A 15385-nucleotide genomic window follows, 5' to 3' on the forward strand; every position below is an offset into this window, starting at 1 on the left:
GGATATATTATATAATCAGCTGCTGTAAATTCAGGCTTTTTTTAGATCTATGTCACATCTGAAATGCACTTTAATGTAATAGTTTAAGATATAAGTTTAATCTCACATGTGCTACAATTGCTGTGATACACAGAACAGATAGACAAGCTGAGTTCACAGAATCACAGAACTGTTGGAGTTGTAAGGGATCTGGAGATCACCAGTCCAATCCCCCTGCAAAGGCAGGGTGAACTAGAACAGGTGACACAGGAATGCATCCAGGTGGATTTGGAATGTCTCTAGAGGGGGACACTCAATGACCTTCCTGGGCAGCCTATTCCAGTGGCCTGCTCCTATCAATACAAAGAGGTTCTTCCTCATGTTGAGGTAGAACTCCTTGTGTTTTGGTTTATGGCCATTGCTCCTTTTCAAGAAGAATCTGGCACATCCTCTTGGCATCTGCTTTTGGGATATTTATATGTACTGATGCCATCCACTCTCAGTCTTCTCCTCTCCAGATGAAACATGCCCAGCTCCCGCAGTCTTTCCTCACAAGAGAGATGCTCCAGAACCCTCCTCATCCTTGTGGCCTCTGCTGGGCCATCTCCAATAGCTCCTTGTCTCTCCTGTACTGAAGAGCCCAGACCTGCACACAGCACTCCAGGTGTGGCCTCTCCAGGGCTGAGCAGAGAGAAAGGATCCCCTCCCTGACCTGCTGCCCACACTCTTCCCAGTGCACCCCAGTGGCTCTCCTGGCCACAAGGATACACTGGCGGCTCATGGGCGACTTGTCACTCACCAAGGCTTGCTGGTCCTTCTCTGCAGGGCTGCTTTCCAGCAGGTCAGCCCCCAACCTGTGCTGGTACTTGGGGCTGTTCCTCCCCAGGTGCAGGACCCTACACTTGTTGAACCTCATTAGGTTTCTCTCCACCCATCTCTGCAGCCTATGAAGATCCCACTGAACAGCAGCACAGTTAATGCTGTCCTCTTTCTCCTCTCAGTAGGTAGGATGTGAGGGGTTTTAAAGATTTTGCCTTAGTTTCTGTCTCAAGCAGGTAAATCTGCTATATAATGACTTGTTCATCATTACTTTTTTAACTCACAGAGTGCTGATAATAATTTTCTTATCAGTAAGTGTGGTCTTAGCATATTTGTCATACCATTGATCGGTAAGTCACTCCTAACTATCAAGTGGATATCAAGCAAATATAATTAAATATGAAGTATTAAGAATGTTTAAAAAGATAAAAATTAATCAAAAAATGCTTCACAGATTTTTAACAGTGATGCAAATTAAAAAATCTTTTAGGCTGGAAAACACCCTGTTCTGGCTTTGGCTGGGGTAAAGTAAATTTTCATCACAGTGGCTCGTATACGGCTGTGGTTGGCATTTGTACTGAAAACAGAGCTGATAATACAGAGATGTTTTTATTATGGGCCTCTCACTTAAAGAAAGACATTGTGTTGCTGGATCATGTCCAGAGAATGGCAATGAAGCTGGTGAAAGGTCTAGACAGTCAGTCACCTGAGGAGCAGCTCAGGAAATTGGGGGTTTTCAGCTAGAGGAGACTCAAGGGAGACCACGGGTGTCCGTCCATGACTCTGAGGTGACTCCATTCCTCAGTCCTTCCAGGATTGCCTCACCCTTCAGGACTTCCTCCCAAGGCACTCTGTCAACCAGGCTCCTGAACTTAAATCTGCTCTCTAAGGTATCAGTTCTGCTGGCTAAAATTTCCTGTTTGCTGTTTCCAAAACAACTACCACACCATCCCTCTCTGTTCCCAAATAACATGTCCAGTGGAGCATCTTCCCTAGCTGACTCCCTCACTGGCTGGAAATTCTCTTCCATGCAGCCCAGGAAGCTCCTGGACTGCTTCCTCTCTGCTGTATTTCTGTATTTTAATCAGATGGATAACATGAGAACAAAGGTTAGCAATTCTGAGACTTCTCTCAGCTGCTTATAGTATAGTTCATCTGCCTATTCATCCCATGTGGGTGGTCTATAACAGACACACACCAGGCTATCTGCCTTGGTGGCCTTCTCCTGATTCTTACCCATAAACACTCAAGACTAATGTCACTATCCTCAAGCACTACACAGTGACAACACTGTCGGTTTTGTTTAAAAAAAAATATTGATGCTGAGATCTGCTGATTTAAAAAAGAAAGACACTACAGCAACATTAGCCCAAGAAAAGTGGTTTGTGAGGAAAAAAATCCAAACAAAACAAAAATCAACACCAAAATTCGTCAAGGTGCACCTGTTTCAACAAGGCTTGAGAGATAGGACAGCTTCCAAGTGCCAAGGGGATCCTGTTTCTACCTGCGAGGAGAAAGCAAACTATGTTTGAACTAACCAAACCTTTTCGTTTTGATTTTTCTATGTATTGTTGTTTTCCAAAAATCAACTAGGAAGAGAATGGTTTAATTCCAAGGAAAATGTAAATGCTACCCCTCTGTTCTTTTCAGCACTAAGCAGTCAGGTTATACAGGGAGGAAGAGGTTTTCCCCCTGCCTTATTCTTTAAGGCAAGTTATCGAAAGTCAGTTAATGCTCAGAGTCTGCCAAAGGTACCTAAGAAACCCGTGTGCCTTAGTTATGATGAAGAAAGTGAGCTCTAAGTGCCTTTTTTTTTTTTCCCTTCTTTTGTCGTTTTCTTCCCTGGTCAATACTTGATAGCTCTTGGGAAAAGAGAAGCTCTTAGATGCTAATGTTCTTTAATGCCTGGTGTATTTATTTCGGTAAGAGCTGTCTTGAAATGGGTGGGATTTTTGACAGTTACAATACACTAAGCATTGATCTACTTAAAAGGGCATCATTTGGTATTCTCAGAGATCTTTGAGGAAGTTTGTTTCTAGTTAAAATGACATTCTCCCTTCCATTTGCCATTCGATATAAGTGTAGCGCAAAGTGCTGTGTACAGAGTACAAGTACATAACTTTTGTTTTGATGAGAGTGATAACCTGCAGTTCATGTACAAGTCAGAAGGCAGGGGATATACTGAAATAGGTAAGAGGGACCAAAAAATCCTATTTCTTTAATGAGAGGAAGCTGTGCAATTATGCAATTCATTAGTTTGCCTGGGTGCTCTGATGCTGTTATAATTTAGGCAAGCAGAAAAGTGTGTGAGAGCATGTGAGTGCAGTAATGATCAATTCCTGTCCCCACTGAACTGGAACATTTCCCCATTCCCCTGAAGTCACCAACATCTACACTGCCTGTGCCAGCAGAGCACGGGTATGAAATAGGGAAACATGGAATGGTTCACAGCTGGGAGGGCCATGGACTCACCCCCTGCTCCCAGATCACTCCCCCTCTCTGCAGCACCTGCCTGGTGAGTGGGCAGCCATGAGCAGCCAAATGCCATCCCTTCCCAGCAAGGGAAAAAAGAGCTGCTCAAGAATGGAATGAAGGAAAGGAAGATAAGAGAAAGAGCTCTCTTTTATTAATTCTCAGTGCAGTTTTCAAGCAGAAAGTTGAACCCAAAGAGCTGGTTGAAGGCTTCTGTCAACATTGCAGCAGTTGTGATTGGAAACTTTCTTCACACCTTTTGACTTACTAGTGAAGATTTATGTTTCCATTCAGAGCTGCAATCTCACCTTGCTTTTAAAAAATAAAATGTAAGATTGCCCTCTTTACTTTTAGACATTCTTGTTACTGTTGATCAATGAAAAAGCTAAAAAAATGAAGTTCTGAAATATTCGTGTATGATTAACAATTTATCAAGTCGTCATGTATCTACCTCTGTTTGTTTTCTACTTGCTTAAGGGTTTGCAGAACTGCCCGTAGGGCTGGAGAGGCAAGTATTAACAGTTCTTACCTTCAAGAAAAAACTCCACTAAAAAAAACCCCAGCTGTAGGCATGTCTTAAATCCCAAGAGTACAATTATGTGAACATATATTCTAGTTTAAGCTCAAAATGGCTATGAAACTGAAGCTCCTTCTGTTAGTTGTTTATTTTGCTGTATCTTAATTGTACTGTATGTGCACAAGTTATCTCAGAAGTCACATTTGGTGAGACATTACCACATTTCATAGAAGATTAATAAAGATACTTCCAAGAGTAGATATATTTGACAATTACAATATTGTCAGAAAACCTCCATAAAAAAAAGAATGTCTCATAACAATGTTTTAGGCTCATGATGTTTGGCTGTCTGTTTTCAAATGTGCTTACTCCAGTTGATCAACACCAAAATGCTACTTCTCAGTCTAGATCTGTGTCAAAAAAAGTGAGACAGTTAATTAGAGTAAAATTCAACTTAGATTAAATGGAGATTAAATGGACCTCTATCTATTTTAGGCTATTTAGAAATTATATAACGACTATTCTGTTAATTCATTGAATATGAAGAGGAGTAAAGACAAGAGCCAAGGTCAAGTGAAAACTGCAATGGAGCTGATTCCTTAGGGTTCAAAGGAAGATTAGACCGACTTTTCTCTAACACTTCCTTTAGCTCTGGTACCACACACATAGCTTTGAGTTACAACTTATCTTTCAGGAATCAGTTGGATCATGACTTAAAGATCTGGGGAGAACATCAGAAACAAAAATATTTCTTTGGAATTATTCACACTTAAAAATGTATAGTTACTCTGAACAAGTCCAGCTTCCTCTTGCTATCATGTACTTTCTTTTGCTGTATTGTTGGCTGCCCTTTATTACTGAGTTATTTCAACATGGATCTTTTCAGACAGTAATTTCTTGGTAACTCCATCTTAGCCTGGATAAAATAGCAAGCAATCAAAAATGGTCAAAACAAAACATGTTTCCAGCTTTGTCTTATGCCATTGAGGAGGTCCAGCTAAACCAGAGGAGTCACAGCACAGGATCAAAGTCTCAATGACTGTGAAAATGATAGAATTCATTACTATATGCATAATTCCATGGATTTAATTTATTTTTAAAGATAACTAGCATTCAACTAATTGGAAGTAATCATTCCTAGAATCATAGAATGGTTAAGGCTGGAAAAGATCTTCAAGATTACCAAGTCCAAACTCAATCCTCAAACTAGGACCACCACCACGATTACCGTTAAACCATGTCTGTAAGTGCCATATCCACACATTTTTTGAAGGTTCCATGGATGGTGACTCTATCACTCCCCTGGGCAGTCAAATCCAATGCTTTAAAAACCTTTCTGTGAAGAAATTTTTCCTAACATCCAATCTAAATCCTCCCTGGCATAGATTGAGGCTGTTTCTTCTTGTCCTGTTTCTTGTTGCCTGAGAGAAAAGACCAGTCCTACTTCACTACTACCCCAAAGCCTCCTTTCCTCCAAGCTAAACAACCTCAGTTGCTCTTTATCAGACGTGTGCTTCAGATCCTTGCCCAATTCATTTGCCATTCTCTGGACAGGCTGCAGTGCCTCAATGTCTTTCTTGTAGGGAGAGGCCCAAAAGTGAGCACAGTATTGAAGTTGCAGCTTCTGCAGTATAAAAATAGCCACTCCTATCCTTTGGACAGAAAAAAACCAAAAAAACCAAAAAAAAAAAAAAAAAAAAAAAAAACCACCAAAAAAAACAAACGAAAATCACAAAAACAAAAGCAAGAAGAAAAAAAACCCTTCATAATGCAGATGACCTTCTGGTTGTGTTCTTTCATGAACTCTTCTGAGCGTGGATTCAGGTCCAGTGTCTGCATTACTTTTCATGTAATTGCAACAGAAGTAATGAATGTTTCGTGTATTTTTCAGTCCATGCCTTGGATGTTATGTCAGTTTGTGTTATCATTCTAAACATTTGCTACTTTCTTTCTGCATCCAGACTCAGGAATGTTTAATTAATTGAGATCAAAACAACAGATCTCTGACAAGTATTCTAGGGCAAATTATTGTGTAATTCCTGTGACATTTTGGAGGTTGAGAGTAAGGGAGGGGAGCAGTAAGTAGGGACAGTATTGAGCACCATAACTCACTCTGTTTGGAAACCCCATATTTATTGGTCTGTCAAGCAACTATCAGCAAGTCCAAGAGAGCAATTCAATTTACACTGATCTTAATGATCAGTTTAATTGAATTAGGCCTTATCAGTGAGATGTATGTTAAGATGATTTTGGTTTACTGCAGACTAGAACTATTGCTGCAAATGTGACCATATAGGATTTCACAAGGTGAGCAATCCTCATACCTGAGAGAGACAACAGGGGAAAAATGGTCAAGACAAACTGTGATTTAGTACCAAAAGAGTGCTCCAGAATAGGTCAGTAATGTGCTGCTGGAGATGTCCTACTCACTACTTTTTGTGTGTCTGTAATTTTGGTTTTGGGGATATTTTTTGTTTTATTTTGGTTTTGGTTTTTATGTTTTGGTTATGGTTTCATTTTTCTTTTTTACACTTTTGGCACAGTTGTGGGACCAGTCATGGCACTAGTCAAAGAAAACACGAATATATACCGAAGCAAACACGCATTTCTGGGATGCAAATGTTAGTTTCTGTTACAGTAGTATCTTTTCCTTTCTTTAAGATGTAAGTTTGACCAAATACGCCTTACTAAAATCTAAATATAAATGTTAGCTCTAATTGTCTTGTAGACATGATCATTTTTATTAAGGTAAAAGGACACCATAGAATGAGAATATAAAATAAACAGGATGTTTAGGCAAATGAATACAGTCAGAAGACTAGGGGAAGAAAAAAAGACCAGAAAACATGAAGGAAATTAAGGGCTCTGTATTTCCAAAGACATACAGGGAAAGAAAAGTTATATGCTGAATTTTAAGGGGAAAATAATGTGCTTTTCTTGATTCAGTTGTACTGGATTTACAGCTTGCTTCTCTTTCCGGAGAGATGTGGGGAGTTCTGGAAAAGGAGGCCCAGACATCAAGGCTTCCCAAGGATGTGTGCAGCACAGGCCCATCTTCATCTGGCTTAACACTTACCTTGCCAGAGGCATTTAGTTGAAAACAGGCCCTGACATAGTCTGAGAGTGCTCAGAAACCCTGTTCCTGATTGCTGCCACAAGACACTGGACAGTGGAAAGCAGTGGAGGGACAGCATGTGAAGGACGGAGCGACGCAGATCCCTCGAGGTGTGCAGATGCCGAGGTGTTGGCTTAGCTTGGAAGCTGCCCCAGGTGCTTCCCTGCAGTGCTGAGAGAGAAAAATAAATGTAACTGGATCCAAAGTTAAGGTAGGAAATGAGGTGCAGGAGAAGAGAGTGACAATAGGGACTGCCCTGCAGAAGTCTTGGGATCTCTGCCAGACATGGCAACAGAAAAGCCTCACAAGAGAAAACAGGAGCTGGGATATTTTGTGTAATTCTTGCTGTATAGTTTGCTTAATTATGACATTATCCAAACTCCAAAGAAACATAATTTTCCAGAAAATTGTGATTACAAATCTCAGTGAAACTGCAGTTTATAAAATTATCAGAAATCATTACATCCAGCAAACAGCATTTGGATCTCAAGATTTTCTGACAGTTTTCTGTAGATAAAGTTGACTTCTTTGGTAGTTCAGTACCCTGGGAAGTCTGATTGGTCTTTGAGAGAGGGTTTGCATGAAGATAAGGATTTAATAATGTAATTGGACAAGCTTCAGTACGTTATGCTATATCTGATAATATCCTTCAGTGCCTATGTGTGCAGTTTAAATTCTGTATATATAGTCTTCCAGGGCAGAAACTGGTTTTTACCTCCATTCACCATTCAAGCAAGTAGTCATCATACTGCTACAGTAACAGCAGTCCTTGAATAATTCTGAGAAACTGAGTCAGAGTGCATGTAATTATAATGGTGAAATAATTTTGGAAGGAATTAGCATCTAACACATCTTTATTGTACCTTAAATTTTAGGTATATTACTTGGGGAAACATCCCTGATTCAGATGCATTTCTCATGAATCTGTACATTACTTTTCAGATTGCAGTGGGCAGCACAGTAATGGCTCACTGACACATAACACTGTCATCATCCAACTCAGGATGGATAAAAGCCTTTCTACCAGATAGGCTGTCATTTTATGCTTTATTAAAACTGTGTGGCAAAACTTACACCTTTGATTTCCTTACCTAATGAGGCAGTCCTTTACTATCTCAAACAAGACATTAGACTGAATAGACACATTTGGGTTAGTCTTACATAGAGTATCATCAGGTAGTCCAAGCTGTGAATGTATAAAGGAATTGAAAATGGAAAAATTACTGCCACTTGATGTAAGGAGATATATATTTTTGCCTCATTTGAGATTTTTTCAGGCCTGCAAGTATGATACAGCTGTAATGATCTTCTTTTTCTCCTCTCATAACTTCAGTTTTGGAAAAAAAAAGTCAAAATATCGTTATTAACTTCTAAGAAAACACTTTTAAAAGCTGTGTGATTGTTTGGTAGGCTGTTATGACTTGATAGCACAGACAAGAAAAAGGGTGAGACAGAAGTACAACAGTGGGGGAGCAGGTTGATGAAAAATTTGTGGGTCAAAAATATATACACACCCATTCCAAACCTTGAAATATAAGAATACATTAAAATTCTGTATACCCACACACACGATCTATATATATATTTAAAGTATACAAAATTGTGAGAAAATATAGGATCATATCTGTATGATAGGTTTATGTGTCTACAGTTATAAGAAAATAAAGGGACATGTTCTGAAAGTTCAGTAAGGCCTCTTGAGTCCAGCACAAATGAACAGCTATGTCCCTCCATAATGTGACACTAAATAGAGCAGATATTGACTTTAGATCTTGAAGCAAAATAAATTTCCAGTGAAGTTTTGCCTTTGACCTCAGCAAAATGAGGATTTTGTCTTTTGTTTTATGAAATTATTCTTTCTGAAAGCGTTTTTGGTTTTGTTTGAGGGTTTTTGGTGGGTTTTTTTGTTTGTTTTTCCCACTAGCTATTATTTTTCTAATCCCAGATTATCAAATATCATTCCAGTGAGGAAAATGTCTCTCTGCATTCAGTAGTATCTCTCATTCAGTAGTAACAGCTCTCAGCTGCAGAAAAGCATAGCAGGTTTCCTCATAGAAGTCTCCTTCTCAACGAGCAGTTTGTAAGAACTACTTATACTCTGTGTATAAACTGGAGTTTTTTTGGTCTTTCAAAAACATGAAAGTATCTTTCTTGTGTTCTAAATTATTTAGGCAGACAAAGATAAACAAGGTCTCTGCTCTGATATCAAACCACCCACATGGCATTTACTTTTCATTGGCTGAATTCCCAGCTTCTGGTTCTTCAGTGGATATATAGCACAGCTGCTGCATATAACACTCTCCTTCCCCATGTCAACCCCTTTTGGTAGTGGTGGATATAGAAGCTTCAGCAACGTGGGAAGAAGGAAGAGACTGTGGTGGGTAAGGTGAGAAGCTGGTGAAGGCATTTGGGTAGGGTAGGAGGGATGGTCCTTGAGAGCTCTGGGCAGCTCTTCCATCCCCTGAGGTGGATGGGTGTTGGCAAATGAGAGTTGGTGTCCCTAAGATATGACTCTCCATAGTGACCTGTCACTAAGGGGGCTCCACAGGGCTCCATCCTCAGTCCTGTGCCCTTCCAGCATCTTCATAAAGGCCTTGAACACAGAACTGGAAGGGATACTTTCAGAGCAAGTTTGCAGGAGATACAAAACTGGGAGGAGCTGTTGACTCCCTCAAAAGCAGGGAGGCCCTGCAGAGAGACCTCGACAAATGAGAGGCCAGGGCAGTCACCAACCATGTGAAATTCAACAAGGGAAGGTGCTGCACTCTGCACCTGGGATGGGGCAACCCTGGCTGTACAGACTGGGGAATGAGAGGCTGGAAAGCAGTGCCAGGGAAAGGGACCTGGGGGTCCTGGTTGATGGAAAGTTGGATGTGAGCCAGCAGGGCCCTGGCAGCCAGGAGGGACATCCCTGTCCTGGGGACATCAGGCCCAGCATGGCCAGCTGGGCAGGGGAGGGGATTGTCCTGCTCTGCTCTGCCCTGGGGCAGCCTCACCTCCAGTGCTGAGGGCAGCTTTGGGTGACATGATATAAAAAAGACATTCAGCTGTCAGAGAACATCCAAAGGAGGGCAGTGAGGATGGTGAAGGTCCTTGAGGGGAAGCTGTATGAGGAGGGGCTGGGGACACCTGGTCTATTCAGCCTGGAGGAGACTGAGGGGAGACCTCCCTGCAGTTACGGCTTCCTCATGAAGGGGGGAAGAGGAGGGGCAGGCACTGATCTCTGCTCTGTGACCAGTGACAGGACCCCCGGGAATGGCCTGGAGTTGTGTCAGGGGAGGTTTAGGTTGGGTATCAGGAAAAAGTTCTTCCCCCAGAGGGTGGCTGGGCACTGGAACAGGCTCCCCAGGACAGTGGTCATAGCACAAAACCTGACAGCTCAATGATCTCAGGCACATGGTGTAATTCTTGGGGCTTGCCCGTGCTGGGCCAGGATTTGGAATCAATTAATCTTGTGGGTCTCTTGTAACTCAGAACATTCTGTGATTCCAGGAGTCCTATATCAGGGAAGAGTCTGAAGCTAAGTTGTGGGGTATGATTTTAGACTTGTCTCACCAGATGAGGAACATTTCACATGTGACATGAAGGGTTGTGTGTGACAGAGTATTTTTATACTCCTTTTGGGTGAGATTAAAAAGAAAGATGTGGACTTTCTTGCCATTAGTCCACACAGAGTTACAATCTATAAGCAATCCTTAAAAATAAATTACCTCCTTTCACAGAAAGCACTTAAGTTTTGAATAGCAATAATTTTGTCTAGGTTTAAGGGTATCTAAGCAGTGGTGTTTGGACATTTAGAGGTATTTTTGCTCATATGACCTAATAATATCCCTCCTGTGGAGCTTAGGAAAAAAGGAACAGAAATGATTTTGATAAATGGCAAACAAACATAAAAGATGAAAAATAGCTGCTTCTATTGAACTGGTATTTTGACAAGGTCTTTGCTCCCCGAGGCCTGTCCTTACGTGGCTGTGGGGCAAACGCACAGAGGAGAGATGGAGGCAACTGTCCTTTGCAGTGCACGCCTGCCCTAATGCAGAGGGATGGAATACAATTAGGAAATAAAGCAATATTTTCTGGCTCATGCTAAAGTCCTCTGTGCTCTCTTTCCGTTATTTTGTTGTTGCTTATTAATTTATGTAACTGAGTGTGTTTGCTGGTGTTTTACTGTCTTTTATTTCTCGATTGCTTTTCATGCATATGTCACATTTGTCAAGATTTTTAAGGTCTTGGGAACAGACATTGTGGTCCTGTCTTTCTAGCCTACCTGTTTCTCCAAGACATGGTTGCAACAGAGGTTTCCCTGTTATCAGAGTTACAATGAGTAAATAGCTATATTGTGGAGATGTTTATAGCAACCCTATTTCTAATTCCTTATTAACTTTACTGTGTTATGCTAGTGCTTGCTGTCATATACATGTTCAGTCATGCACAGTTTCTGCTGAATTTTGTTTGAATAACAGGAGAAAGAGAAAGAAAACATGTGACCTGTTTTGATCATAAAGGAGGCTTGAAATAGCATTTCTGAAGCTTCCAGAAGTGTGGCAACTCCATATGCTGGTGTGAGGTGTGCTCAGCTCTGCTGTAGGCATTGAGGCATTCCCCATGCTGTAAATGGCAAGGAGAACATGCCTAGATGCTCTATTATCTTGTGCATTCAATTAAAATGATTTAGCTGTTGTCCTCCCATAACTGCCTCAGTAGTTCTAGAGGCTTAATCTAACAAGTTTAACTGAAAATTACTTTCAAGTAACCTTCTAGACTGTTGTCATAGAAGATGGTAAGTCTTGATTCAGCATTCAACCCTGAATAGGACGTGAAATGACCTTAAGTTTCACTTGAATGGATTGTTACAGTGAATGAAGAGATGCTGTTTCTTTGGATGACAAATACAAAGCTTTAGCTTTTGTTAGGAGACTGCTGTATAGTTTGTGATAATTTGTTTTAAATTGGGTCTGATGTCAGAGGAATACAAATTCATATTATTTTTTTGAATACAGATTCCAAGGTGTGTCTATTTACACTGCCTAGAAAAGACACTTTTGCTTAGCTATTAAATCACCAGACTTTAGGGATATTCACAATGTTTAAATATGTGCCACTGTCCTGGAATGGCATGGTCCTATGCATTTCCTGTCTTCGTGTCTCCTGCCTCTTTGCTGTCATGGTTTCATGTGGCTGTGTCTGACAGACCACAGCCTAACTGTGCTCTGCAGCCTGCTTAAAATTCTGCTGTAAATTGTCCCTTGATCCATGCTTTGCCCATTGCTTTCTCTCCACAAATGTTTTTAGACTATCCTGTTAACCACTAAAGGAAGTTTTTAATTAATTCTGATATAGTCTCTAAACTGGGATTAGAAGAGATTTACAGGAGAATAACAGTTAATAATGTAATAATCAGGTTAACTGGAATAATCAGGACAAAAAGAGGAAGATTCTTTGTTTGTACCATCCCCCCTACTTATTAAAATAATAAAAAAAAATAAAATCAACAAACAAACAAAACCCAAAGGACCCTTTCAGGCTTTCAGCAAGCATGCTTTTTGAAAGACAGGTGGTTATGTTGAAGTTGGTTGTGGTAGTATGTGTTATCCTTCCTGTCTTTTAGTTTACAAAAGAAGAAACAGGAGGGGAAGGAAATTGTACCTTTTCTACTTTATTTACTGACTGGAACTAGGGGTGAATGTACTGCAGATGCATATATACTGTTACATTTGAAATAGATACAAGCTGGTTTTAGGGAAAGGACACACACACACAAAAATAAAAAAGACTGCATTGAAAAGTAGTTCCTGCTTGATGAAGTAGGTAGCCTTTTTTTTTTCTTAGGGACTTTAAGCTTATTTGAATAGGATTGTAAAGCAGGAAGCATAATCTCTCTCTCAGACAGGCGAAGGCTGAACTCCAGTGTTCAAACAAAAAGCAGACAGAAACACAAGTGCTTCCAAAATGTTGCTACCTTGCCCTGTGTCCCCGGAGTGCTGCTGCCCTGCTTCTGCAGCTCGCCCTCCAGAAATCCTGGGTAAACGAGGAGGGCCGCTACTGCTGGGGAAACTAAGATTACTGATTAGGAGAGAACATAATCAGGTAGATTGAGCCTGTGGAGGGAGAAACCATTTCAGCGAGGAGGGAGGGAGCGCAGCGCACGCTGGCTGTGTACCTTGCGAGAGTACCTCGCTGCTGTTGAAGAAAGCAAAATTGGCTGTAATTCTCCCGTCGACTTCTGAGGAGGGGGTGCTCTTTGTGTGCCTGTGAAACTGGAGGGTGATTGCAGGCGTGCCTTACCTGCACCTGGCAATGAGTCTCCCTCCAGGTTTCTCCTACTTTGGAGAATGTGTTAGAGAGAAGTGCCCACGGGGAAATCCACTGACCGCTTCCCCACGAAGGTAGCAAGACACCGCAGTGCCGGCAATGCCTGGGGATGCCTCGGGTGAGTACCGGCTGTAAATGAACGCAAGGAATATTCAAAAGAGTGAAGAGCAGCAGGAACGCAACCCTAAGGACGGCATTTAGGTCAGTCGGCTGCCTCCCGGCTTCAGGGGCTGCTGTGCCGGGGGTTTGGGCAAGTTCCTCTGCCAGAGCTCCGAAGGGCAAATGGGGCTCGTGGGAGGCGATTGACCCCGACCCCGACCCCGACCCGCCGGAGCATCGCTCCCTTCTGCCACACAGCCGTGCCTTGCATAACTTTTATCTTAAAATCTGGTCCAAACCTGGGTGGAGAGTATCAACAGGGTGTTCATAAAGAAAGGGAAACAAACAAACTTTTGTATGTAATAAGTCTCTGATTAGGTTTATTTTTTTATAAACAGATTTATTTTTTTTCCCCGCCAATGGGAGGGAAAAGTGCGATGTGTTCAATGACAATACAAGAGGGTTGGCACAGTTGTGGGTAATAGATGTTAGCTGATCGAAGAGGATTTGTTTTGCTAAATGACCGTAACATTTTAAAGACAGTAGAAAGATGCAAAGCTTACTGCATACAAATTTGGACATGGTCAAATGAATTACTCAAATGATGATATAGAAATAGCTTGGAAACTGGGCCATCGGGCAGAAACAACCTTGCATACAGTCTAGGATAATTGCATGGACATGTCTACAGAGGATTGCTACTGAAAAGTAGATAAAGTAACTTCATAACTTTCAAGACTTTTGGAAATAGATTTTGAGAGAATATTTGGCTGTATATATGTAACATAATGCTCCACTTGAGTGAAAAAAATAATAGGGTTTTCTGTTATAAATAGGTACCTTGATGCATTGTAACAAGTTGTATTCTATTCTTCCTCCTAAAAATGAAGGGAAAATATGTATTTTCTCTGAAGCAAACAATATTCTATGTCTCATGCAGGAAAAACCAGATTTTTGCAATGGTTCAAAGTTGAACTATCTTCAGGGTATTTCAAAATTAGTTTTGTTTTCTATTTCTATGTTTTGTAGCCTTTCCTAACTTGAAGGCACAAAATAATAGTTGCTCCATTATAAGAATGTGTATCATTTGCATATTGTCTGTTTTTATAAATCTGTCTTCACTGGGGTGATGAAAATACCCCTTTCTGTTATTAAATAGCTTTAACTAATCTTGTCTCTTAAAGAAAAAAAAAAGTTTTGTTTCTATGTCTATTTCAACATTTGTGCTTTATTCATAACACACATTTCTGTGGAAACTACAGAGGCCAGTTAATGGTTTATGAGTTCAAGCTGAGCTGAATATAGCTAAGCTCTGCCTTGCTTGACATTTCATCAAAAGCTTTGTTGATTTGCAATGTTTACAGACCTATTTATTGAACCTTCACAGCTTGAACTATGCCACTGAGCTTGTTGACATTGCTGAGTTTATCTCTTGGTACTTTCACAATCTCAGAAGAAAAGTTTAAAGCAAATGAGTTATAACAAACTTGTCACAGTTCATAAAATATGCAGTTAGGACAATTAAGTTGATCTTCTTGTTCATTGATCATGATACATTAGAGAAATCTGAGTAGGAAAACAATCTCATTTGGGTAGGTGAGTGTGTCCCTTTTACCTTTATACTAAGATTTGACTGTAACCTCTTAAGAGCTTTAAAATATAGATCATAAAAGAACAAATATTTTCTGTGCATGAGAGTACTCCTATTTAAAACCAAAATCTGGCTGTTTTGCAGCATGAAATAACATGTTTATTGTTCTTCCATATAGCTCTTACTTTGTGAGGAGTGATATATCAAATGAGCAAACAGCAAATTGAATCGGGGCTCATAAATACCATAAAAATCATTCAGCTTTTAACAGTGAGAGCATCCCATGCTCTGTGCTACTTTTCAGAACATCTTGTCTGCACAACCTCTATTTTTAGCCAATAAGATAGATCTTGCTAGGTAATCTACTACTGTTCCTGGATCAACAGTGCACATTATCATTGTTTCAGACACTTCTCTATGTAACTTGAACAGAAATAGATCAAAGGTAATGCGGCTGCCTGGCATCTCAGCAAAAGCAACA

At 40.6% G+C, this 15385-nt stretch overlaps 1 protein-coding gene across 3 annotated transcripts in view; it reads left to right on the top strand.

Moving 5' to 3' along the window:
* Positions 1-15385, top strand: part of DMD (dystrophin) — a 1045484-nt gene that overhangs the window by 104619 nt on the left and 925480 nt on the right. Inside the window, exon 1 of one of the 3 annotated variants that reach the window (XM_068179795.1) lies at positions 12700-13332. The exons of the other annotated variants lie outside the window; for them this stretch is intronic. Within the exon in view, the coding sequence (XP_068035896.1) occupies positions 13314-13332 (19 nt within the window). The 5' untranslated portion in view covers positions 12700-13313. Of the gene's footprint in view, positions 1-12699; positions 13333-15385 lie in introns of those variants that run through there. 3 annotated transcript variants of the gene reach the window in all.

This window comes from Anomalospiza imberbis, chromosome 2 (assembly GCF_031753505.1).
Source record: "Anomalospiza imberbis isolate Cuckoo-Finch-1a 21T00152 chromosome 2, ASM3175350v1, whole genome shotgun sequence".
NCBI classification, from domain to species: Eukaryota; Metazoa; Chordata; class Aves; order Passeriformes; family Viduidae; genus Anomalospiza; species Anomalospiza imberbis.